The sequence below is a fragment of the Nerophis lumbriciformis genome, linkage group LG18 (genome assembly GCF_033978685.3).
Source record: "Nerophis lumbriciformis linkage group LG18, RoL_Nlum_v2.1, whole genome shotgun sequence".
NCBI lineage: Eukaryota > Metazoa > Chordata > Actinopteri > Syngnathiformes > Syngnathidae > Nerophis > Nerophis lumbriciformis.
In genome coordinates, this window is record NC_084565.2 from 32,642,374 (window position 1) to 32,670,360 (window position 27,987).

The window sequence follows — 27,987 nt, forward strand, 5'->3', positions numbered from 1 at the left end:
AACTTTTTTTTAAATATACATACAACATGCTGTTATATATTCGGATAATGTGCCTAATAAAGTGTCCCTTTGAACTGTTCTGGAACTTCCCAAGCAACCGCTTGCTCTGCTTCTATCATTCTTTGCAATTAAAGATTAGTGATTGGCATCCATCCCGTCCAATCAGCGAGGTTTTAACTGACCTACTATGTTACGTCAAAGTCATACTGACCAATCAGAGCATCCGTCAGTCCCCAATGCGGCAGTGGCACAACTTCCTCTGGAGTTCTTTCTCTCTCTCTCTCTCCTCTCCGTCTGTTAGCGACGGGTTTGTGTGTGTGTTAGTTATTTAATTATAAACGGAATGTTATCATGAAGTCGGCTTTTTTCGCTGCTGTCGGCGGTTCGAAGTGACTCGCCGGAGGGGAAAGTGCTCCATAGTCGGCTAAGAAGAAACAATAATGCCTCTCAGGGTCGGCGGGAGAAACGTGAGCTTCTTTCTTCCGCTCGTCTTGTTTTTTGTGCTTGGAGTCGCTGCCATTCCGGAGGAGCAAAATCCTGTCCAGGAACAGGCCCCGATAGTGGTATGTATAACTATCTTATTAGCACACATTTATCGTCTAATTATCGGGGCGAATCGGTTTTGTATCTACGCGTCTTCTTGTAGCATTTAAGCTAGCTGCTACATGCTAACTGAGACGTGTCATCACACGACTTGTTAGCCAGGCGCGTTAAGGCCCCTTCTACACTAAGCCGGCTAAGGTTATCCAGGGTAAATCCCACCTAACCTTATCATTGTCCACACACACACACACACACACACACACACACACACACAATGAATGGTCGTTTAAGACCCCCTCCGTCAGCCGGCGCAACGCGACCTAATACGCATGCGCGGAAAATGCGCACGTCAGTCACCGCCAGTGTTGTTTTATGTGCAAGTTCTTCAATTAAATGTAACTTATCTGAACAATGTCCAGTGTTGTGGTATTTCAATTAACTGGAATCTAGTGTGCTGTGGGGGCCCTATTGTAGTGAAACACACCTGAGCCATCATAAATTAATCAAATCTTTATCGGACACGAAAGTACATAATGTGATAAAGAACATTTTACATCAATCAATCTAGGTACCGTATTTTTCGGATTATAAATCGCAGTTTTTTTTCATGGTTTGCAATTTATGTGTGAAATTATTAACACATTACCGTAAAATATCAAATGATATTATTTATCTCATTCACGTAAGAGACTAGGCGGTAGAGATGCGCGGATAGGCAATTATTTCATCCGCAACCGCATCACAAAAGTCGCCATCCACCCGAACTAACATTTTATCAAATCCACACCCGCCACCCGCCCGTTGTTATATATCTAATATAGACGATGCAAGGCATTAGTGAGGTTAGAAAGCTTTTGCCTGTTAAAGAAAGGAGACTGATCCAATGGAGCAGAGACATTCAATGCGTACCACGCATTGAATGTCCCTTGGCCACGCATTAGTAGCTAAGAGATATTAATGCGTGATAATATTATTTATCATTATTATAGTATTATTGTTATTTCCATTAAGAAAGTGTTGACTATTGTTGCCAATGCCCTCAGATCAGGAGTGTGCGTTCCTCACACTTTGTGTGCGCAGTTGCAGCAAGCAGAACGATGCTTTTAAGAAGTTAAAAAAATGTTTTAGAAAGACTAGGCCTATATTTTCATTAGGTAAAAAAAATGTTCTGAATTTATTTCAATGAATATTAACTTGTTAACGTTATAATGCTCAAATAGGGACGAGGGCGGGGTGCACAGTGAAACAGTGAACAATTTCGCGACAAAGATGAACCTTTATTGATTGATCTGCAGCCATGACAAAATATCAGACAATCTCCATTGTCAACGACAGGCAGGAAAATTAAGATAAACACATAGCCTATGTTGTAGGCATAGGCTCATACGTTTTTAAGTTGAAATAAAAAATGTGCCTCATAAACTTTAGGCTGTCAATCACGTGCACAAACTAAATTATACAATAACATATGTATGTCATCCCTATTTAAACAAAAATAAATTAAATAAATAATAATAATAAATTACCTGCAACTTATTGGCCAAGGCAAATAGCTGGTCTTTTTTCCCCCGGGTCTTTAGTATTCCCTTTTTTAGTTTGTCGCATACCACGTTTGCTGCCGGCGTTGCCATATTTTCTTTTTTTTTTTCTGGTGTGTTGTGTTGTGCTGCAGTGCCTGATGAATAATTGCCTGTTTCAAAGAGTGCTGCTCGTTTTTCGTATGTGGGTAACAACATTTAACTACCGTATTTTCCGCACCATAAGGCGCCCTGGGTTATAAGCCGCGCCTTCAATGAACGGCATATTTCAAAACTTTGTCCACCTATAAGACGCCCCGTGTTATAAGCCGCATCTAACTGCGCTAAAGGAATGTCAAAAAAACAGTCAGATAGGTCAGTCAAACTTTAATAATATATTAAAAACCAGCGTGATGTGGGCGCGCACGGAGTCGTATATCAACATGGACGGAGCTGCGTGAAAAAAGCCACCCGGCCTCTTCACGTAAACTTACCTTAACCACTCGCTCATCTTTTCTTCATCCATCCCTTCGAGTTAGCTTTTATGATGACGCCGGCTGGAAAGGTCTCTTTTGGCAAGGTCTTCCTTTTGAATATCACCATGGGTGGAAGTTTCTGGCCATTAGCATGGCAAGCTAGAACCACAGTGAAGGATGACTTCTCATTCCCTGTGGTGCGAATATTCACCGTACGTGCTCCCGTTGTATCCACAGTGCGGTTCACAGGAATATCAAAAGTCAGTGGAACCTCGTCCATGTTGATAATGTTCTCTGGCCGGATCTTTTTTCAGCTATCTTGTTTTTACAATATGCACGGAAAGTAGCCAGCTTTTCTTGAAAGTCTTTAGGCAGTTGCTGTGAAATAGTAGTCCGTGTGCGGATGGAGAGATTGCGTCTTTTCATGAACCGGATCCCTGTCGCTTAGTAGGAGCCATTTTGTGGTCTTTACAGATGTAAACACACAAAGGAAATGAAACGTACGGTAATATCCGCGCGCTTCTTCTTCTTCTACGCGGGCGGGTGGTTGCTTACAGTAGAAGAAGAAGCGCTTCCTGTTCTATGGGGGCGGGTGCTTACCTTGGCGGTTGCTTGCGTAGAAGAAGAAGCACTTCCTCTTCTACGGGGAAAAAAGATGGCGGCTGTTTACCGTAGTTGCGAGACCGAAACTTTATGAAAATGAATCTTAATATTAATCCATATATAAAGCGCACCGGGTTATAAGGCGCACTGTCAGCTTTTGAGAAAATTTGTGGTTTTTAGGTGCGCCTTATAGTGCGGAAAATACGGTATGTATATATATTTCCGAATTGGTTCAACCGCCACCCGCTCGAATCTATTTAAAATCAATTTTTTTCATCATGTCACCCGCCCGACCCGCGGATTATCCGCGGACTCCGCGGTTGTGTCCGCAAACCGCGCATCTCTACTAGGCGGATATCAGCAATCGTCACACACACGTCAACCAATACAAATTCGGCGGGGGCGGGTCGTGGCAGAAGTGCATTGTGGGTCGTGGCAGAAGATGCTACCTGCTACTACTTCTGTACTGGGAGAATGCGCCATGCAAGTTTTCTGGATGTCATTGGATGGATCGACAAAGCATGGGCTTCAGTGACAACCGAAACCATCCTGTCCGGATTCAGAAAAAAAACCCATTCTGGGTATCACTCCATCTTATCTGTCTTGTCTTTTAACAAAGAAACAAGGAAGTCACAATCTTCGTTCAATGAATGTTCTGCAATTTGTCGTCCCCAAAGTAAGAACTGAACTGGGCAAGAAAGCATTTAGGTTTTCAGCACCAAAGGCTTAGAATAACCTACAATCGAATATTAAACTTCAAACCCTTGTTACATTGAATGAGTTTAAAGCTTCTGTGAAAGGATTGCAGTCTACCTTGTCTGTATGCACATGTGCTATGTGAGCAAGTTTTAATGTTGTAAATGTGATGTTTTATGTGTTGTTTACTGTTTTTAATGCAACCTTGCTGCTGCCCTCTTGGCCAGGTCTCCCTTGGAAAAGAGATCTTTGATCTCAATGGGATTTTTACCTGGTTAAATAAAGGCTAAATAAAAATAAAAAGGCTGGAATAATTGGAACTGCAATGGACGATGACTCTGACGTAAGCGACGTACCGATAGAAGAGGAAGCGGCACATTGTCTACCTTTGGAGTTGGCAGAGTTGTTTAGAAGCGACACCGAGGAAGAAGATTTCATCGGATTTAGCGATTAGGAGTGACAGATTGTTTGGTAAACGTATAGCATGTTCTATATGTTATAGTTATATGAATGACTCTTACCATAATATGTTACGTTAACATACCAGGCACGTTCTCAGTTGGTTATTTATGCCTCATATAACGTACACTTATTCAGCCTGTTGTTCACTATTCTTTATTTATTTTAAATTGCCTTTCAAATGTCTATTCTTGGTGTTGGATTTGATCAAATAAATTTCCCTAAAAATGCGACTTATACTCCAGTGCGACTTATGTATGTTTTTTCCTTCTTTATTGTGCATTTTCGGCCGGTGCGACTTATACTCCGAAGCGATTTATAATCCGAAAAATACGGTATCTAAATATCTGGTCAGGACACGCCTCACTCTTTTGCCTTCACCTTCATTGTCCATTCGTTTTTGGTGACTTTGTATACTCTGGACCGAGACGTTGAGTCCGCGACATACATGGCGGACAATAACCGATACAGTCCGCTTTGCCAGTCCAAAAGCATTCGCCGTTTTCCGTAGTTGGTCTTCCCTCGTCGGCCAGGTAATACAAAGCACACGCTACCTTTTTTATCACATGCACGGGAGCCCGCATTCTCGATGACTCTCCTACACGTTTTTCGGTAAGTAGAATCACAGCTGACCTCGACATTCAAAAGATCTCTTGCCGTCTGAGAAGTGTTGTATCTGAAATAGCTGCAATCGCTTTCTTTTAAGGTAGTAATGTGTGATTTCCACAAGCGTCTGTACATGTAGAAGAAGGAGAAACGCGGGCACGTCTGGATGACTCGCCTCCATATTTCCAGTGGTTAGCTCTGAGTTACGAAACCAGCTTTATTATGAAGCTGGCTGTGGCGTGTTATTTCTGACGTCACTTCCTGCGTGGGGCGCGGTCTTTCTGGCGTCACTTTGATATATATATAGTTAGTACTTTATTGATTCCTTCAAAAGAGTTCCCTCAGGAAAATTCAAATTCCAGCAGCAGTGTACAGAATTGAGATCAAATTTAAAAAGTAAAAAATAAGGGGGGTATAAATGGAAATAATATAGAAAATATAACAATAAGAATAAAAAGAAAAAGCAACAATAAGAATAAAAATATACCAGTAAAAATAAGAATATAACAAGAGAAACCACGCAGTAGTGACCATGTTATGAAAATGTATTGCACTGTTAATTGCACTGTTTTTTTGTTGCAGTTTATTTCAGTGTTGTTATTGTTTTGCATCCCCTGTCATCCTAGTATCCCCCTGCCCCCCAGAGAGGAGTTGTACAGTCTGATGGCGTGTGGGACAAAGGAGTTTTTTAGTCTATTAGTCCTGCACTTGGGATGAAGCAGTCGAGCACTGAACAGGCTCCTCTGGCTACTGACAACGGTATGCAGAGGGTGACTGGCATCATCCATGATGCTCAGTAGTTTTTCCACAGTCCACTTCTCTGCCACCGTCACCAGTGAGTCCAGTTTTATTCCGCCTGATCAGTTTCTCCAGTCTGGAGCTGTCCTTTTTGGATGTACTCCCCCACACTACGATGTAGAACAGAACACTGGCAACCACAGACTCTTAGTACATCCACAAGAGTTTTTTGCAAATGTTGAAGGAATTTCCTCTTTGAACTCAGTTTGTAAACGATCAATGAGTCCATACAAAGCTAAAAGCCAGAGATTCAAGAAATACACGGCGCACTTACCCGTGTAAAAATGTATCTGAGGAGGGGAACCTTAAACGCTGGTTTAGTGTGGCTGAAACGGGGATTAGGCTAAATTATTCGTTTAAGGGGTTATCTGGCTTAGTGTAAACATAGCCTAAGTTACATTTTCATTCATCCATGTTCATAACAAAACAAACTTTCCTTTTTTTTATTATAGAGATGTGTTGACATGGAGGAAAAATACTTCTAACTGATACGCTGGAAGCTACTATCACTTTTGTTGACATCCGGCTTATTCAAATATATGACAGGATATCCTTGCCGTCTTGAAGAAACTAGTGCTAAAAGCAAAACAGTCAAATACCATCATTGTGTCATGCATGCGCTGCTGTTTTTATTGCCAAAACGCCATTCAAAATATCTATGAGAAGGTTTTTCCTGGTTGGAGGTTTAACAAAATGAGTTTATACCTTAAGTCTTGGATTTATTTTGGGGAAACTAAGGTCATGTCCACACGAACGCGGAGAGTTTCAAAAACACATATTTGGGGTTAAAACAATCTCCATCCACACAAGTGTAGTTTCAAAACTGTCTATGTCTACACACAAACTCATACACCTGCTTTCATGCACATTTTGTCCAATCAGAAGTCTGAAAAAGGCAGCAATATCTGACTTGGTGGCATTACACCTCCTATCATGTTTATTTTGATCAACTTTAGATATACAATGACATGTACATTATCTTTAAAACCTGCCTGCACGTACACAAAGCCCTGGGAACATTATTAAAGAGCGAATGCACACCTGTGCTGCTGAAACCCAACACTCATGGAATTATTACGTGTTCATCAACATGGTGATGTGCAGTGAAGTGTACATTTCTAAAATCAGCACGCACTAACAAGCCAGTGAAACCATTTTGCATGTTTAAGGGAATTATAAAGCATTTAATCCTCGATTTAGTGATATGGTACATGTGTAATGAAGTGTATATTGTCTTTAACATCAATACACACTACAAGGAGGACGCTACTTTTTTTTTTTTAGTTGCTTTTTACGCGTAAGCACAGTCACGCCCGGCTCATCTACAAAAATTGAAACAAGACGCCTAAGTTAACTTCATGATTTGTCGTTAAATAAGGACTAAAAACATAAGATAATGTTGCACCTTTCTTATGACACAGAGCAACAAGTCTTGCTTGTCAAAGTTGTCCCATCAGGTGGAAGGAGGTTCGACAGCGATCAGCCGGCGGGAGTGTCGCAAAGCCCATATTGATGTCTTTTTTATTAATGTTGAGTGAAAAGAGCTGCATACTTAAAAAGTTGTTTTCATATAAGAAATATTTTAATGTATATTCAATGTGAAATAAACATCCATCCATCCATTTTCTAGCGCTTGTCCCTTATGGGGTCGCGGGGGGTGCTGGAGCCTATCCCAGCTGCATATGGACGGAAGGCAGGGTACACCCTGGACAAGTCGCTACCTCATCACAGGGCCAACACAGACAGACAACTTTTACATTCTCATTAAAAATATTAAATGACACCAAAACGCATTAATTGAATTTGTTTTGCAAAACGGGTAATGGGTGTTGATAAATCACACTGCGCATGCTAAATAATTGTACTTGCATCTTAATGAATGTTTTGATTATCCGCATATATTTTGCATAATAATGAAGACAGAGACGCAAAATGGATTGCACGCCTCATTCTGCTCCCTTAACAGACGCAGTCCACTTTGTACACGTTTAGTAGATCAGTTTTGCGTGTGCTATCAGGTCTGCACGTGTTTTAGTACAGCAAAACTTTTGGTAAATCAGCCCCTGAGTGTAGGGTTCCAAAACAGCTGATGTGATTTAGTTCAATCAATTCTGAGTATGTTACTCTTGAGTTAAGACCACAACAAAAAGTCATGATCAATGGAGCGCTGAGTACAATTCATCACAGCTAGGGATGGGGAAATTGATAAGATTTTTCCCGCTTTCAATTCTACTGAACAATTCGTTTTTTTGTCGGTTCTTTAATCTATTCTTAGTTTCCCCGGCGATCGAGTTGCTCAACAAGCCTCCATCCGCAACAGTCGAAGTGTAGGCTCATCAAAGGAGCGCGCAGAGTTTCATGTTGCATGATCAAATCAAATAACCTGACAGAGATGAGTGGATATTAACATAGCAGAAAAAATATATATCTGCCAAAAATACAAACTTTGTGTAAATACCTTGAAAAATAGGAGACTTTTTAGATTAGTAAAGAAGAGCAGACAGCAGCTCATACTTTCTGTAACATGCAGGAAGAAATGTCAGTCAGCTTGAAAAATGTCTCGACTATATATTACGTGAGGGAGCCCAGAATTGTTTTAATTTAAATATTTGCAATATTTCAGAGTTCCTCTTGAGGAAACTTCAAAATGTATCAAATTTAGAAACGGCTATAAAAATGAGTAGATGGCGAGTTTTTGTGATGTTGAGAAGTCCCCTGATGTTTTTTGGTGCTAAATGAAACACAACATTAGCACAGCATAAAACAGTATGTCACTACTGGTCCCAAGTTTCCTTAAAAAAAAGAACTTAAAGGGGAACAGTATCACAATTTCAGAAGGGTTAAAACCATTAAAAATCAGTTCCCAGGGGCTTATTTTATTTTTCGAAGTTTTTTTCAAAATTTTACCCATCACACAATATCCCTAAAAAAAGCTTCAAAGTGCCTGATTTTAACCATCGTTATATACACCCGTCCATTTTCCTGTGAAGTCACATAGTGATGCCAACTCAAACAAACATGGCGCATAGAACAGCAAGCTATAGCGACATTAGCTCGGATTCAGACTCGGATTTCAGCGGCTTAAGCGATTCAACAGATTACGCATGTATTGAAACGGATGGTTGTAGTGTGGAGGCAGGTAGCGAAAACGAAATTGAAGAAGAAACTGAAGCTATTGAGCCATATCGGTTTGAACCGTATGCAAGCGAAACCGACGAAAACGACACGACAGCCAGCGACACGGGAGAAAGCAAGGACGAATTCGGCGATCGCCTTCTAACCAACGATTGGTATGTGTTTGTTTGGCATTAAAGTAAACTAACAACTATGAACTAGGTTTACAGCATATGAAATACATTTGGCAACAACATGCACTTTGAGAGTGCAGACAGCCCAATTTTCATCAATTAATATATTCTGTAGACATACCCTCATCCGCGCTCTTTTCCTGAAAGCTGATCTGTCCAGTTTTGGAGTTGATGTCAGCAGGCCAGGGAAGCTAGGGTCGATATTCTTCTCTTGATCATCTTCGGTGGCATAAGGGACGGTGTGAGCCAAGACATCCAGGGGGTTTAGCTCGCTCGTCTGCGGGAACAAACTGCCGCCATTGCTTGCCGTGCTACCGAGGTCCTTTGTCCCTGAATTGCTCACACACTCCGGCAGATTCAATGGGGGTCTGGCGGCAGATTTCTTTGACTTTATCGTTGGAAATGCATCTGCTTTGAGTGTCGCAGGATATCCACACATTCTTGCCATCTCTGTCGTAGCATAGCTTTCGTCGGTAAAGTGTGCGGAACAAACGTCCAATTTCTTGCCACTTTCGCATCTTTGGGCCACTGGTGCAACTTGAATCCGTCCCTGTTCGTGTTGTTACACCCTCCGACAACACACCGACGAGGCATGATGTCTCCAAGGTACGGAAAACAGTCGAAAAAACGGAAAATAACAGAGCTGATTTGACTCTGTGTTTGAGAAAATGGCGGATTGCTTCCCGATGTGACGTCACGTTGTGACGGCATCGCTCCGAGAGCGAATAATAGAAAGGCGTTTAATTCGCCAAAATTCACCCATTTAGAGTTCGGAAATCGGTTAAAAAAATATATGGTCTTTTTTCTGCAACATCAAGGTATATATTGACGCTTACATAGGTCTGGTGATAATGTTCCCCTTTAAAGCTTTGTCCAGCTGTTTACTGATGTATACTACCGTATTTTTCGGACTATAAGTCGCAGTTTTTTTCATAGTTTGGCCGGGGGTGCGACTTATACTCAGGAGCAACTTATGTGTGAAATTATTAACACATTACCGTAAAATATCAAATAATATTATTTAGCTCATTCACGTAAGAGACTAGACGTATAAGATTTCATGGGATTTAGCGATTAGGAGTGACAGATTGTTTGGTAAACGTATAGCATGTTCTATATGTTATAGTTATTTGAATGACTCTTACCATAATATGTTACGTTAACATACCAGGCACGTTCTCAGTTGGTTATTTATGCCTCATATAACGTACACTTATTCAGCCTGTTGTTCACTATTCTTTATTTATTTAAAATTGCCTTTCAAATGTCTATTCTTGGTGTTGGGTTTTATCAAATAAATTTCCCCCAAAAATGCGTGTGTTATGTGTTTTTTTCCTTCTTTATTATGCATTTTCGGCCAATGCGACTTATACTCCGAAAAATACGGTATTTATGTTTAGCTTACTGGTACTTTTACTGCAAATGAAAATCAGCTCCAAATATCCAAATATAATACTAAAAAATCACATCTGTCAATCTCTAGTTTTTAAGGACCTATTGCGAAAAAACCTGAGTAGAAATAAAAAATGACTTGATGTTGATGCTCTCCAGTTAAATAAAACCTGTTTTCCATGCTAGAACACTGTCGAGCGGCCATAACTTTCCACACCGGGGAATGGTGGCCCAGAGAACACAGAACAAAAAAACACTTCCTTGTGTTCTTCCAGAAGGCCTCCAGTTCCCAACATTTGGTCCCGGTGGTGAAAGACGATGACTCCGGCAAAGCAAACCTGGGCTTCATCCACGCCTTCGTGGCCTCCATCTCCGTCATCATCGTGTCAGAGTTGGGAGATAAGACTTTCTTCATCGCCGCCATCATGGCCATGCGCTACAACCGGCTCACCGTGCTGGCAGGCGCCATGCTGGCCCTGGGACTCATGACCTGCCTGTCTGGTGAGTCAAATACAAACTGTTCCAGGGTCAAACTGACCTTTTGAAATGGAAAAATGACTAATTCCATCCTTCTGGTTTTTGTCCACGCCAGTGTTGTTTGGCTACGCCACCACCATCATCCCCAGGATCTACACCTACTACGTGTCCACCGCCCTGTTCGCCATCTTCGGCGTACGCATGCTGAGGGAGGGGCTCCGCATGAGTCCTGACGAGGGCCAAGAGGAGCTGGAGGAAGTGCAGGCGGAGATCAAGAAGAAGGACGAAGAGGTAGGAGAAAAAGCAAAGATCCTCTTAACGGCCTTTTTAAATGTCCTCATCTTGTCCTCCCAGCTGCAGCGCACCAAGCTCATCAACGGGGCTCCAGACGTGGAGGCGGGGGCTGCCGCCTCGCCGCCGCCGTCCAGGTGGCACAGCGTCATCTCGCCCATCTTCATCCAGGCGCTCACCCTCACCTTCCTGGCGGAGTGGGGGGACCGCTCGCAGCTGACCACCATCATCCTGGCTGCCCGAGAGGTGCGTCACATGACCCCATTTTTCCTTCTTTGATTCTGTTTGCTTTCAAAGCTTTTGAAAATCCCAACCAGGATCCGTTTGGCGTGGCTGTCGGAGGCACGCTGGGTCACTGCATGTGCACCGGCCTGGCTGTGGTGGGAGGGAGGATGATTGCACAGAAGATATCCGTCAGGACAGGTGAGGCCACCGCATTGCAACACACCATGTCTCCTATTCATGTAGAAGCCCAGGCAATATTCATAAACATTACACTATTTAAAAACACTTTGTTTTAACCAGAATTGTTTTTAAAGGAAATTTTTAAAGCCTACGTTAAACCTGAAATGTTATTGTACTTTATTGGAAAACTAGACCACATTAAATGAGAATTTTAAGTGTGTTTTAAAAATAGGTGAACCAAAAACTAACACATGTTGGTGCAGGTAATCAAATTAACAATTAAATGCCTGTTAAGCCGGAAATTACATGTATTGAATCAATTAGATAGAGTTCATCAATCAGTGAACAATTTAATTTAGAACAGCCTAATTTATATATTAAGCTCCTCGGTGGCAAGGCCCCGGGGGTGGATGAGATCCGCCCGGAGTTCCTTAAGGCTCTGGATGTTGTGGGGCTGTCTTGGTTGACAAGACTCTGCAACATCGCGTGGACATCGGGGGCGGTACCTCTGGATTGGCAGACCGGGGTGGTGGTTCCTCTCTTTAAGAAGGGGAACCGGAGGGTGTGTTCCAACTATCGTGGGATCACACTCCTCAGCCTTCCCGGTAAGGTCTATTCAGGTGTACTGGAGAGGAGGCTACGCCGGATAGTCGAACCTCGGATTCAGGAGGAACAGTGTGGTTTTCGTCCTGGTCGTGGAACTGTGGACCAGCTCTATACTCTCAGCAGGGTCCTTGAGTGTGCATGGGAGTTTGCCCAACCAGTCTACATGTGCTTTGTGGACTTGGAGAAGGCATTCGACCGTGTACCCCAGGAAGTCCTGTGGGGAGTGCTCAGAGAGTATGGGGTAACGGACTGTCTTATTGTGGCGGTTCGCTCCCTGTATAATCGGTGTCAGAGCTTGGTCCGCATTGCCGGCATTAAGTCGGACACGTTTCCAGTGAGGGTTGGACTCCGCCAAGGCTGCCCTTTGTCACCGATTCTGTTCATAACCTTTATGGACAGAATTTCTAGGCGCAGTCAGGGCGTTGAGGGGATCTGGTTTGGTGGCTGCAGGATTAGGTCACTGCTATTTGCAGATGATGTGGTCCTGATGGCTTCATCTGGCCAGGATCTTCAGCTCTCACTGGATCGGTTCGCAGCCGAGTGTGAAGCGACTGGGATGGGAATCAGCACCTCCAAGTCCGAGTCCATGGTTCTCTCCCGGAAAAGGGTGGAGTGCCATCTCCGGGTTGGGGAGGAGATCTTTCCCCAAGTGGAGGAGTTCAAGTACCTCGGAGTCTTGTTCACGAGTGGGGGAAGAGTGGATCGTGAAATCGACAGGCGGATCGGTGCGGCGTCTTCAGTAATGTGGACGCTGTATCGATCCGTTGTGGTGAAGAAGGAGCTGAGCCGGAAGGCAAAGCTCTCGATTTACCGGTCGATCTACGTTCCCATCCTCACCTATGGTCATGAGCTTTGGGTCATGACCGAAAGGACAAGATCACGGGTACAAGCGGCCGAAATGAGTTTCCTCCGCCGAGTGGCGGGGCTCTCCCTTAGAGATAGGGTGAGAAGCTCTGTCATTCGGGGGGAGCTCAAAGTAAAGCCGCTGCTCCTCCACATCGAGAGGAGCCAGATGAGGTGGTTCGGGCATCTGGTCAGGATGCCACCCGAACGCCTCCCTAGGAAGGTGTTTCGGGCACGTCCGACTGGTAGGAGGCCACGGGGAAGACCCAGGACACGTTGGGAAGACTATCTGGCCTGGGAACGCCTCGGTATCCCCCGGGAGGAGCTGGACGAAGTGGCTGGGAAGATGGAAGTCTGGGCTTCCCTGCTTAAGCTGCTGCCCCCGCGACCCGACCTCGGATAAGCGGAAGAAGATGGATGGATGGATGGATGGATGGAATTTATAGAATTAATTTGATTTAAAAATAACCTACCGGTACATTAAAAAAAAACTATTAAAAAACAACATTTTTTAAAAGCCTACATTAAAACCAGAAATGTATCAATTTTAGATAGGGGTGTGAAAAAAAATGGCTATTTTTAACCTCACGATAATGCGCTCTGCTGCAAATAAATGTATTTTTTGTATTTTAACCCTTTGGCACGTTGTATTGTTGTATGATTGTTGTCAGCCATCTTGGATCACATACCAGCACTACAGCATTCATACTTCTATTCATTTACCAAAACACTGCAATTGGTTTGTCTTAAATTATGCTGCAGAATATAAGCGGACAATTTGTTTCTATCGTATTGTGAGGTACCGTGTGATTTGAATTTGTTGTAATTAGTAGAAGTAAAAAATAGCCCACGAAAAACAGAGATTTTTTTGTGTATTTAAAAATTACATTAAACTACAGTAAACCAGATATTTTAATTTTAACTTAACAAAAAAAGAGATTAATTATTGGTATTTTTAAAAGCTGACATTTAACCACATTTTTTTGACTTTTTTATTAAGTTGAAAAAATACCCCATACTAAAATAGAAATGACATAATATTTATTCAATAATATTTAAGTTAAATCAAATTAATTAAATCTAAGTAAATACATATAAAAAGAGCATATTTATTAAACTATATTCAATAACATTAAATTACATTAAACTCTATTTTTCAATTTGATTAAAAAAATAGCCAGTTCTCCAAAGATTAATTAAATTTTCATCAACATGATATTATGCCCCACCGCTTAGTTATTAACAGAACACATGTAACACACATGATACTTGGAAACAAATTACCAGAATTTAACTCGTCTTGTTGTCTTTTCCTGACAGTCACAATCATCGGAGGGATCATGTTCTTGGCCTTCGCCTTCTCCGCCCTCTTCATCAAACCAGAGGGAGGACTGTGAGAGCCAGCGTCCTGGAAAGACTCTTTAGCGTGTACATAATTGTCCATAGTTTGCATTCGTCGCTGTCGAGAGATTATCAACTGCTGTGGACTACAGTGTGGAGACTGTGGCCTCTTGAAGCTCAAAGCATCATGGGAAATGTAGTGTTGAGATACAACCACAAAGGTACTTTGTTTGTTTTGTTACTGAGTGCTTTTTCCACATGTTAGACACCGTCCTTGTTTTCTTAATTTTAAACATGCTTGTCTTTTTTGGTGATCTATTAATTCATTCATCAATGTCAAATTATAAATAATTTCTGTTATTTTATGCTTTTTTTTTTGGAAACAGAAAAATAAGTTGATATTTCTGCATTGTTCTGCTAACTTACTGTAGTGTACATAAAGCTCACCTCACTCCAGTTTTAATTTTTTTTAAATGATCTATTTATTTAGTGTCATTGAAGTTTGGAAAGTGGAGGGTGAAAGAGATCATAAGGAAATATTTTTCTAAAGGTTGGACAAGGTGCACTCAGTTAATTTAAAATAACATCAATCCTGCAATAAAAAAAATCATTGACCTTTAAGTGGAAATGCTTAATAAAATGTTTTCCTGTCTTTCAAGTTAATTTATTAAGACATTAGTTTATATTACCCCAAAATATTTGTTTAAATATTGATATAAAAAAGACGATCAAACCAATAAAATTCCCAAATCACTTGTTTTTTTTATTACTATAAAAACACTTGCAAAATATTTTTGTACTTTGTTGATGTTTATATACTGTAGAGCTTTACCATATGTGAACACCAGAGGGCGGCAGTGAGTTTGACCAGACAAATACCGAAGGCAACTGAATAAATGTAAAAAGTATTTCATTATATATATATATATATATATATATATTTATATCAATTTAATGGACATTTATCATTGCATTTCGTTTAATGTATTTAATAAGTTTGCCACATAACAAAACCTACGTACAACTGGAGTTCTATATATGTATAAATATATATTTTAATTTGGATATATTTTATTTCCAAGGACTTGGTGACTTCACTAAATAGAGAAACAGAACGATGTGAACACTGATTGATTTATTTGATGAATATTGCAGGAGCATAAATATGTGGAAATGCTGTCATTCACTCAACTTTTACGCTTTCAGACAATCGGTGAAAAAGAAACGTCTTTTTTTTCGTCTTCCAAAACTAGATAGAAAAGGAGCATTCCTCTCAATATAAAATAGTAGTTCTAGCTCCAATGTGTATTTACATGATATTATGTACAGTAAATCTGGACCACAATCAACAATGATGAAGCTGATTTTTGCATAACTGTTAAAAGTAAACAAGCGCAAACGCCGTTATCTTCTTCCTGCCACACGAGGGCGCCATCGCAGCCTTTTCTGGCGTTTAGTAGTCCAAACGCGACTCTTTTAGTGCAGTGTCCGGTCTGCCCCCTGGTGGCTGTAAGCTGCTACTGCGGCTGCGACGCGGCATGATCGGGCATAGTGTTGGGGGGCTGTTGTTGCCGTTTGTGTTGTGTTAAGCGTGGTTGATGCTGGTTGTTGTTGTTGTTATTGTTGGTCGTGCTTGTGTAGGCTCCAGCCTGCTGCAAAGGGAACGCCGCCGGCATGATGAGCTGTGTGGGCTGACCTCCGTGGAGCATTGGAGCCTTGAGCACCAGGTGAGACTTTTTTTTTTTTTTTTTAAAACACAAGAAAAAAAATAATTCATCCCAAAAATAAAAGACTTATAATCAACAAATTGTATTGATCTAAATTCAGTATAAAGCTATATTGTTTACATTTCTAAAACAAACTTTTATTTTGTATTATTGATGGGGTTTTTATGGAGGTTAATTTGTGTCTTTAGTTTACATTTTTTTACACTGAATTTATGTAACTGACATTTTTGCGCTGGAATTTTGTGAACTGTTTTTTTTTTTTTTTTTTTTACATTAATTGCTGACAATTTCATTGAAAAAATATTCGGTGTATAAAAATTCACTTCCGGTAAATTGAGCCAGAAGCAGTCGACCCTGTCTCAAAACTAGCCAATGAGGAGTCAAATTTGAAGTCACGTGACACGGGTCTCGCAAAACGGCATTATAAAAGCGGCTACCTGGGCATACTTAATACATTTCAATGCGGTTCGCTGGATATTTTCGAACCATAAAAAATGACTCCAATGGTTAGAATCATTTTCAAACTATAAAAAAGATTCCAATGGTTAGAATCTGCACTTTTGAGTGACATACGGTTTCTACGTGCAACTAAACTGACTGTGATACATAATGTGACCAGCAGGTGGTGCTGGATAATGATGTTCAGGTAAACGTAACGAAGAAGACAAGTTTGAGGGCGCAATAAATGTTTGTTCACATGAACTGGTCATTAATAAATGAACAAACACTACATTAGCAATACGAACATTGATATTATATCGAATAAGTGGATGTTTTTTTTATAATTTTGCCTTAATATTCGCCGTGTTTGTTTCATTTTTTGTCGCTCCTGCTCGATTATTAAAAGATGTCAATCAAGGAGGTTGTCTGGCTTTGGCTTTTTTTGCTCTGTAAACAAGCCCCGCCCACTCGTATGTCACTCAAAAATGCAGGTTCTAACCATTGGAATCGTTTCTATAGTTTGAACACCTTGTAGTCTGTTGTATTATGCCAAGGTAGCCGAGTTAACTGCTTGTTTTACGCTGTTTTGCAAGACCCGTGTCACGTGACTTCAAACCTGACACCTCAGGATCGATTGCTTCTGTCTTAATTTACCGGAAGTGAGTCTTGCATTTTTAAGCAGCAAATTTTACGACACTATATACAGGTAAAAGCCAGTAAATTAAAATATTTTGAAAAACTTGATTTATTTCAGTAATTGCATTCAAAAGGTGTAACTTGTACATTATATTTATTCATTGCACACAGACTGATGCATTCAAATGTTTATTTCATTTAATTTTGATGATTTGAAGTGGCAACAAATGAAAATCCAAAATTCCGTGTGTCACAAAATTAGAATATTACTTAAGGCTAATACAAAAAAGGGATTTTTAGAAATGTTGGCCAACTGAAAAGTATGAAAATGAAAAATATGAGCATGTACAATACTCAATACTTGGTTGGAGCTCCTTTTGCCTCAATTACTGCGTTAATGCGGCGTGGCATGGAGTCGATGAGTTTCTGGCACTGCTCAGGTGTTATGAGAGCCCAGGTTGCTCTGATAGTGGCCTTCAACTCTTCTGCGTTTTTGGGTCTGGCATTCTGCATCTTCCTTTTCACAATACCCCACAGATTTTCTATGGGGCTAAGGTCAGGGGAGTTGGCGGGCCAATTTAGAACAGAAATACCATGGTCCGTAAACCAGGCACAGGTAGATTTTGCGCTGTGTGCAGGCGCCAAGTCCTGTTGGAACTTGAAATCTCCATCTCCATAGAGCAGGTCAGCAGCAGGAAGCATGAAGTGCTCTAAAACTTGCTGGTAGACGGCTGCGTTGACCCTGGATCTCAGGAAACAGAGTGGACCGACACCAGCAGATGACATGGCACCCCAAACCATCACTGATGGTGGAAACTTTACACTAGACTTCAGGCAACGTGGATCCTGTGCCTCTCCTGTCTTCCTCCAGACTCTGGGACCTCGATTTCCAAAGGAAATGCAAAATTTGCATGGTTGGGTGATGGTTTGGGGTTCCATGTCATCTGCTGGTGTCGGTCCACTCTGTTTCCTGAGATCCAGGGTCAACGCAGCCGTCTACCAGCAAGTTTTAGAGCACTTCATGCTTCCTGTTGCTGACCTGCTCTATGGAGATGGAGATTTCAAGTTCCAACAGGACTTGGCGCCTGCACACAGCGCAAAATCTACCCGTGCCTGGTTTACGGACCATGGTATTTCTGTTCTAAATTGGCCCGCCAACTCCCCTGACCTTAGCCCCATAGAAAATCTGTGGGGTATTGTGAAAAGGAAGATGCAGAATGCCAGACCCAAAAACGCAGAAGAGTTGAAGGCCACTATCAGAGCAACCTGGGCTCTCATAACACCTGAGCAGTGCCAGAAACTCATCGACTCCATGCCACGCCGCATTAACGCAGTAATTGAGGCAAAAGGAGCTCCAACCAAGTATTGAGTATTGTACATGCTCATATTTTTCATTTTCATACTTTTCAGTTGGCCAACATTTCTAAAAATCCCTTTTTTGTATTAGCCTTAAGTAATATTCTAATTTTGTGACACACGGAATTTTGGATTTTCATTTGTTGCCACTTCAAATCATCAAAATTAAATGAAATAAACATTTGAATGCATCAGTCTGTGTGCAATGAATAAATATAATGTACAAGTTACACCTTTTGAATGCAATTACTGAAATAAATCAAGTTTTTCAAAATATTCTAATTTACTGGCTTTTACCTGTATGTATATATATATATATATATATATATATATATATGTATATATATATAAATATGTATATATATATATATATATATATATATATATATATATATATATATATATATATATATAAATATAAATATAAAAATAAAATAGTCAGCATAATCTGATGAAAAAAAATCACCTCTAATGCAAAAAACACAGTTACATAAATTCAGTGTAAAAAAAAAGGCTTTCGTAATAAAGAGACAAATTAAACGCCGTAGTTTTTTGTCATAAGCAAAATGTTGTGATTTGTTGAATCACAGTAAGAACTATTATTTTTACATTTATAATCTCTATAAAAAAAATGTATTCATTATCTAATCATAAAAAATAAATATTAAAATATTTGATATAAATAAACATTTATTTAAAAAAGCAACTGTTTTATGTTACAAAAAGAAAAAAAGAAAAAGAAAAACATTTTTTTTAAATCAGATTTTTTGACCTATTGTGATTTTTTTTCCCAGCAAAATTATTTTCTTTTATGTTTCAGATATTAGGAAAGAAAAAGCAACAAATTAGAGTACTTTTTTGCATTGATAAAAGCTTTTAAAACAATCTAAAAAAGTGTGTGAGGTTGAAACATAGCTTTAAAAAAAGTCAGCTAAATTACTCTTAACAAAATAAAAGTACATTAGTGAGAATTATTGGAACGTGCTAACTTCAACAGTGACTTCCTGTGTACCTGCTCCTGCTGAGGTGCTGCTGGTGGCTGATGGGAAATGCTGATGCTTTGCGTCTGTCCCGGTTGCGGCGTGAAAGCGGTCACCACTTGGCCCATAAACATGGTGGACGGGACCATGACGGCGCCGCACGCCATGTGTCCCGTGACCAACTTGGTGAGCAGCTGCTGAGCGCTGGGAAACCTGCATATCAAATAGATGCATACTGTAAATATAGCAAAAAGACACTCATAATACTTGAATAAAGCTATCGTCAGGGTTCAATAAAAGAAACACATCAGGAGGTTGCCTACAGCCACAGCCGTTTCTTGAGACCGTAGCAGTTATTTGCTTTTGCAAACCACATCATTTGGTTAGAAGTCTCATTTTCAGCATCGAGGCAGGTTTACCGCAACAGGAAGAAGATGCAGACCTAATATGGGCGTCCTGCGTGAACACAGCGGGAGCGTTTGGCGCTGCGTTGGGCGCAATCTGCAGCACGTTTGTCGGGTTTTGTTGCTGGATCACCACGGTGTTGTAGAGACTAGAAGCCGGCAGCGTACCCTGTGGAGGCTGCAGAAGAACCCATGTCAGTGTTCAAATACAAACCTGATAACTTTGAAGAAATGTATTTTGTTAGTACCGCTTCACACCTACACCAGTTGTATTTCTTCTTCTAGGGACGGGTCTCCAATTTGTAACTTTCAAAGGTAACAAGCGAAATACTGAGTCGCGTCAGTACCATATTTCAATAACTTGATGTCGCGTCCGGTTGCAGACTTGGCATCATCTCAAGCACTTGGCGGGGAAACAAGCACTCTGCGCAGACTCTGTCGGATAATGTTGCAATTTTCCATGCCAACAAAACAAGCGTGCCTGATAGAAAGTGCTTAAAAGTACACTAAGGCTCCACTTTTCAAAGATGCACTACAATAGGTCTGGGTTCCTTTTTACCTCATCCCTCACTTAAAGCGTGAGTGAAGAATGCACTACTGACCTGATAAGTCCAAAAAAGAAAGACATGGTACAGTGTAATCTGCTCACAGATGCTAACTCGTGGTTGTTTGAGCACACTGCAGCTAGCCTTGGGTAGTCCCACTCCTTCATGCTTCAGTCACACACAGGATTCTCACAGGAATGAGGCAAAAATACAGCCGTGCCTACTGTAGAATTAGCAATTTTACATGGCAATTTTAACACCTCCATATTTGGTACAATGCACGTTACAATAAAACCGTTGAAAAAAGTAATTAATTAAAGTCACTCGTTGCTTTACCAAAAATGTAATTGAACTACTAACTGAATTATTCTTTAATACATGTAATTAATTACTAGAGAAAGCAATTAATACATTTAAAAAACACAAACCTTCAAATATCTGGCACATGCAGTTGAGAGACGTTTCATATGTGTGCTTTTAAAAGGCGGGGCCTGTTGCCTAGTGACGTGTGACGTCATCGAGGGTTTCAACGGAGCTGTGTTTGATAGATATAGCAGTTTGTCGGGTCTGACGCCAGCCCTTTTGAATCTTTTCACCGGATTGTGTTACCTCTGGTTAATAAAGAGACTGAATGTGCTTCGGTGGCGGTCATATCATTTTGTCAACAAACGGGGTATTGTTTGGATGGCACGTTTGCCATTTCAGTCATTGCTTTGTTGTTCATTATTGTATGTTGTTGTCTGCTGTATCACATTGTGACGTTGCCTCTTTCTATTTGATAACAAGTTCATTTTAGTGCGGTGCTGCTTGGTGCTTTCACCAGCAAAAATATATTTCCCGCATTGAACTTTGTGCACTTATGACGCTGTCTTGTTGACATAAAACCATATCAAAAGTGCCACGTTACATCAAGCTATAGCCCACGGCGTTGCAACAGACATAAAAGTAATTAATTAGATTACTTCTTACTAGTAAAAGTTAGTAACGCCATTATTACGAACACTTATGGTATAAACACTTTGTAGGGCTCAATAAAAGACAAGACCAGCACATTCAACTTGATGGCAAAGACTACTTCCTGACTACGGCAACGAACATAAAAGTAATTACTTAGATTACTCGTTACTAGTAAAAGTTAGTAACGCCGTTATTGTATAACCCCATTATTACGAACAATTATGGTATAAACACTTTGTGGGGCTCAATAAAAGACAAGCCCGGCACATTCAACTTGATGGCAAAGACTACTTCCTGACTACGGCAACGGACATAAAAGTAATTACTTAGATTACTTGTTACTATTAAAAGTTAGTAACGCCGTTATTGTATAACCCCATTATTACGAACACTTATGGTATAAACACTTTGTGGGGCTCAATAAAAGACAAGACCGGCACATTCAACTTGATGGCAAAGACTACTTCCTGACTACGGCAACAAACATAAAAGTAATTAATTAGATTACTCGGTACTATTAAAAGTTAGTAACTCCGTTATTGTATAACCCCATTATTACCAACACTTATGGTATAAACACTTTGTGGGGCTCAATAAAAGACAAGACCGGCACATTCAACTTGATGGCAAAGACTACTTCCTGACTACGGCAACGGACATAAAAGTAATTACTTAGATTACTTGTTACTATTAAAAGTTAGTAACGCCGTTATTGTATAACCCCATTATTACGAACACTTATGGTATAAACACTTTGTGGGGCTCAATAAAAGACAAGCCCGGCACATTCAACTTGATGGCAAAGACTACTTCCTGACTACGGCAACGGACATAAAAGTAATTACTTAGATTACTTGTTACTATTAAAAGTTAGTAACGCCGTTATTGTATAACCCCATTATTACGAACACTTATGGTATAAACACTTTGTGGGGCTCAATAAAAGACAAGACCGGCACATTCAACTTGATGGCAAGGACTACTTCCTGACTACGGCAACAAACATAAAAGAAATTAATTAGATTACTCGTTACTATTAAAAGTTAGTAACGCCGTTATTGTATAACCCCATTATTACGAACACTTATGGTATAAACACTTTGTAGGGCTCAATAAAAGACAAGACCGGCACATTCAACTTGATGGCAAAGACTACTTCCTCACGTGAAATGAATGTATACTTGCAAATGAAAAAAATAAAAATAAAAACTGCACTGGTCGAAAGTTACATTATAAAATACAGATTATATTATTAAACAAGTTAATATTTACTAACACATGAACACACACAAAAGTATCAAAAATTGGTAACATATCATTGAAATGTGAAAACATTTCTTGAATTTTACCATTTTTGCCGGGTTCTGTTCGTTAAATCTTATCATCACAAAGTACCGTGGGCCAAATTATGATAAAGGACAACCTTACTTTAATAGCAACTGTCGTATTAACGCAGGAAATAACGTCAAAAAGCCGAAATAATGCAGCCGGTGAGCCTAGCAAAAGCGGTTCAGGCGTCATAGACCAGTGTTTTTCAACCACTGTGCCGCGTCGTGAGATACAGTCTGGTGTGCCGCTAATTGCTTTGTAGATGTTGGAAACAGCGGGAGGCAGTGCGCAGGTAAAATTGTGTCTAATGCTACAACCAAAAATAAACAAAAGGTAAGTACCCCTAAGAAAAGGCATTTAAGCTTAGGGAAGGCTATGCAGAACGAAACTAAAACTGAACTGGCTACAAAGTAAACAAAAACAGAATGCTGGACGACAGCAAAGACTTACTGTGGAGCAAAGACGGCGTCCACAGTGTACAACCGAACATGACGTGACAATCAACAATGTCCCCACAAAGAAGGATAAAAACAACTGAAATATTCTTGATTGCTAAAACAAAGCAGATGCGGGAAATATCGCTCAAAGGAAGACATGAAACTGCTACAGGGAAATACCAAAAAAAGAGAAAAAGCCACCAAAATAGGAGCGCAAGACGAGAACTAAAACACTACACACAGGAAAACAGCAAAAAAGTCCAAATAAGTCCGGGAGTGATGTGACAGGTGGTGACAGTACACCTACTTTGAGACAAGAGCTATAGTGATGGTTGGTTATGATTTAAAGTCATATCCAACAATTGCGACAACGACTTTTTACTGTCAACTGAAGTTTAGTTTTTTAATGATTTCTGCTGGTGGTGTGCCTCCGCATTTTTTCAACGCAAAAAAATGTGCCTTGGCTCAAAAAAAGTTGAAAAACACTGTCATGGACTGAACGCAAAGTGCAAAAAAAAAAACACCTGGCGAAGTTTGGCCAGTACGAAACGTGTGTATGTGTGTGCAGCTCGTTAGGTGTGTCACACCTGTGCCGTGTTCTGCTGTTGGATGGCGCTCTGCATTGGCCCCGCAGAGACCGCCGGGCCCAGCATGCTGAGCGTGGGCCCCTGCTGCGCCGTACTGGCGTTCAGTCCCGCAGCTGCTTTCTGCACCAGCACCTGCAACACAACAACAGTTGTGGGACGTCACAGAGGAAGAGTGCCTCCACATGAGAGTGTTTTGAGATAAGATAAGAGCTGTCTCGTTCGGCTCGACGTTGCGAGCAAACATTATTGAGTTGGAGAAACATGAGTTGGTCACAGTGAACCACGTAAATCCGCCCGATCTCACTCGCGATAGCTTATAGCTGTAGATCAGACCTGGACTCACTTCTGTGCGGTCCAGTTTGCGTTCACACTTAACTAATACTGACAGGTGAGGTGCGGATTGTTCCAGGACTTTACACACCCCAAAGCAACACGAAGTCTCCTGGGTACACTTGTAAGACTTTTCCCATCTTTGCCAGATTTTTTTACAAGATTACAATTTGCCATCAAAGAAGTAGCAAAGACAATACAAATGTCCACTATATATGTGGTGTTGCTGCTATCCGAACCTTCTATCCATCCATCCATTCATCTTCCTCCGCTTATCCGAGGTCGGGTCGCGGGGGCAGCAGCCTAAGCAGAGAAGCCCAGACTTCCCTCTCCCCAGCCACTTTGTTCAGCTCCTCCCGGGGGATCCCGAGGCATTCCCAGCCCAGTCTTCCCAACATGTCCTGGGTCTTCCCCGTGGCCTCCTACCGGTCGGACGTGCCCTAAACACCTCCCTAGGGAGGCGTTTGGGTGGCATCCTGACCAGATGCCCGAACCACCTCATCTGGCTCCTCTCCATGTTGAGGAGCAGCGGCTTTACTTTGAGCTCCTCCCGGATGGCAGAGCTTCTCACCCTATCTCTAAGGGAGAAACTAATTTCGGCCGCTTGTACCCGTGATCTTGTCCTTTCGGTCATAACCCAAAGCTCATGACCATAGGTGAGGATGGGAACGTAGATCGACCGGTAAATTGAGAGCTTTGCCTTCCGGCTCAGCTCCTTCTTCACCACAACGGATCGATACAGCGTCCGCATTTACTGAAGACGCCGCACCGATCTCACGATCCACTCTTCCCTCACTCGTGAACAAGACTCCAAGGTACTTGAACTCCTCCACTTGGGGCAGGGTCTCCTTCCCAACACGGAGATGGCACTCCACCCTTTTCCGGGCTAGAACCATGGACTCGGACTTGGAGGTGCTGATTCTCATCCCGGTCGCTTCACACTCGGCTGCGAACCGATCCAGTGAGAGCTGGAGATCCTGGCCAGATGAAGCCATCAGGACCACATCATCTGCAAAAAGCAGAGACCTAATCCTGCATCCACCAAACCGGATCCCCTTAACGCCTGGACTGCGCCTAGAAATTCTGTCCATGAACAGAATCGGTGACAAAGGGCAGCCTTGGCGGAGTCCAACCCTCACTGGAAACGTGTCCGACTTACTGCCGGCAATGCGGACCAAGTTCTGACACCGATCATACAGGGAGCGGACCGCCACAATCAGACAGTCCGATACCCCATACTCTCTGAGCACTCCCCACAGGACTTCCCGAGGGACACGGTCGAATGCCTTCTCCAAGTCCACAAAGCACATGTAGACTTGTTGGGCAAACTCCCTATGCACCCTCAAGGACCCTGCCGAGAGTATAGAGCTGGTCCACAGTTCCACGACCAGGACGAAAACCACACTGTTCCTCCTGAATCCGAGGTTCGACTATCCGGCGTACCTTCTATTCTAATGTAATTGATAGAAAAACTCAAAAAAAAAAAACAAGGACTGCGTAGACGTGTGACCGCTCCTTACCTGCAAACCCTGCTCCTGGACCCTCTGCAGCTCCTGCTGGATCCTCCACAGCTCATCGAGCTGCCGCTGGATGTTGGCCTCGATCTCTTGTGTGCGCTGCTCCAGCTGCGTCTTCATCTGCTGCATGGATTCCAGCTGGACGGCTACCTGAAGAGCCCAAGCAAACAAACAAAAAACTGCCTTCCCAAAGTTCTGACAGGCATTCATTGATCAATTTGGTTATTAGTGTGCTTGTAGTCTGACCCTCAGAGACACAGATTATCAGGAGCGTCTCAGAATGATAGCACAGTATCAGTACAGCAAACTGCAGACACAATAATAATCAGTATATGTCTTACTTTAACACTTGTTGGAATGTGTTGTTGTTGTTCCTGTTGTGCTTCTAGACTAAAAGAGATCCAATACATATTAAACATCCCATGAAGAAAAAACAGAGCTGCAACTACAGTAATTCCCCAGCTTTAAACCCTTAAAGGCTTAGTGGCCACATGCGTGGACAGCACCTTTTAGCTCTATTTTTCCAAAATTGTGTACACTACTGAATTGGGGTCTTATGGCCACTTATGTGGACACTTATACTGCCATCTGGTGGTGTCAGAAGAGTATAACATACAATGGGACGGTATAGCTCAGTTGGTAGAGCGGCCGTGCCGGCAACTTGAGGGTTGCAGGTTCGATCCCTGCTTCCGCCATCCTAGTCACTGCCATTGTATCCTTGGGCAAGACACTTTACCCACCTGCTCCCAGTGCCACCCACACTGGTTTAAATGTAACTTAGATATTGGGTTTCACTATGTAAAGCGCTTTGAGTCACTTGAGAAAAAGCGCTATATAAATTTAATTCACTTCACACACTTCACAATGGAATTTGGAAAAAAAAAGTGTAAAAATAAGAATTAGCATGTCACTAAACATGAAGTACACGTTTGTGTACTTATGGACTAAGTACATCATATCAAGAGATGATTCTTAGTTTTTATTCTAATTAGGGTCCAATAAGCTTAATAGCATAGAGAAATAAAAAAAGCATGTAAAAAAAAGAGCTTGGGCCTTAAGAGGTTAAAACATGCAACAAAACCCCTAAAAAAATGCCTATTTTTTGCTAAAATCTAAAAAAAAATGCCTCTTACCGTTTTTAAAGTCAGTTTTACACATTAGTGAACAGTTCAGAGCGTGCAGTTGCACAACATCACTTATTTATAAAAAATATATAAATATTTTTTCACAACATTTTTTCCCAAGCATCTTGCTGCTAGAAAACATCACATAAATTGACCTGTGAAATGGTGCCCTCTGCTTGCCTCATAGCTGCAGCACACCCCACGTAGAGCCATCAAACCCATTTTTATTTAAGTTACAGAAAAAAATATATATACAGAATGTATTTACTCGGGGTCAGTGACGTGCAGTCACTAGAGGCAGGTGAGGCGGGGCCTCACCTGCCATCATGGAAAGAAAAAAAATGTAAAAAGAAAAAAAAAATATTATTGTTATATGTATCCAGTGATTATACTATAAAGTTATTTTCCATTTAACTTCACCAGTTTTAGATTATTTTTATTCAAAATCGCTGAATTTTCACATTTGCCGTTCAAATACTGAGAAGAGACGGTGCGGTGATCAGCAGCCAGTTGAGGCACGTCACTCAGTGCCTCAACATGGATTCCGGACTCGGCTAACTGCTGGTCTGCTGTGCAGTGAGACTGTATTGCTATATGAATTATATTATACATTTCCATAGTTTAGTTAGCTGAGGTATATAATGTACAGTGTATTTTGTCAACAACTGTATGTATGTAACGTATTTCTTGTGCTGAGCGATCATAAAACGGCTGCAAAAGACGCACTGGCCGAGGCTCTAGTAACCCCGCCTCCTGCACCCCCGCCGTAGAATTGTTATATCAACTAAAGCCCACACTTAAACTTTCCACGTGCAAGATTGAATCTATTTAAAAAAGTTATTTCATAAGAAGCCAAAAAGTGCAAAAACAATAATGTTCATGTTGGAGGAGTTGTGAATGACTGCAGGGCCACAACATTAGGTACACCTGCGGACTGCAGGTGTATCTAATTCACAACTCCTCCAACACGAACATTATTGTTTTTGCACTTTTTGGCTTCTTATTAAATAACTTTTGTAACCTATTTTCATGGGCTTTCCTCTTTGTGATGTTAAGTTCCTGTTATGCGCTGTTATACAGTATATGCCTTGAACTCTTATTTTGAAGGCGCTAAGAGCGGAAGTGATGACACGTTGCGGAGGTTTTTGAAAGAAGGTAAATAAAGTGGTCCTTGTGTAAACTGGAGCCTCCGTGTTTGTTATTTTGTAGTTTCATACAGTATAGGCGACATTTATAAACCCTCGGTTACACTTTTT

At 41.3% G+C, this 27,987-nt stretch overlaps 2 protein-coding genes across 11 annotated transcripts in view; one reads left to right on the forward strand and one right to left on the reverse strand.

Moving 5' to 3' along the window:
* The first annotated feature begins 224 nt into the window (after positions 1–224).
* tmem165 (transmembrane protein 165) lies at positions 225–15,013 on the forward strand. Its single transcript, XM_061978116.2, has 6 exons — positions 225–563; positions 10,674–10,899; positions 10,991–11,166; positions 11,230–11,412; positions 11,484–11,589; positions 14,341–15,013. Exons 1-6 carry the CDS (start codon positions 441–443, stop codon positions 14,415–14,417), a joined length of 891 nt encoding a protein of 296 aa, XP_061834100.2. The 5' UTR covers positions 225–440; the 3' UTR covers positions 14,418–15,013.
* Positions 15,014–15,350: 337 nt separating this feature from the next.
* clocka (clock circadian regulator a) overlaps positions 15,351–27,987 on the reverse strand; it is a 45,625-nt gene continuing 32,988 nt past the window's right edge. For 9 of the 10 annotated variants that reach the window (XM_072915096.1, XM_061978111.2, XM_072915094.1 and 6 more), the window contains 5 exons: positions 25,611–25,757; positions 23,761–23,892; positions 19,944–20,083; positions 19,534–19,714; positions 15,353–16,094 (listed from right to left, as the gene is read on the reverse strand). In XM_072915096.1, the coding sequence (XP_072771197.1) occupies positions 15,879–16,094; positions 19,534–19,714; positions 19,944–20,083; positions 23,761–23,892; positions 25,611–25,757 (816 nt within the window). In that variant the 3' untranslated portion in view covers positions 15,353–15,878. Of the gene's footprint in view, positions 16,095–19,533; positions 19,715–19,943; positions 20,084–23,760; positions 23,893–25,610; positions 25,758–27,987 lie in introns of all 10 variants that reach the window. The other variant, XM_072915097.1, reaches the window with a different exon arrangement.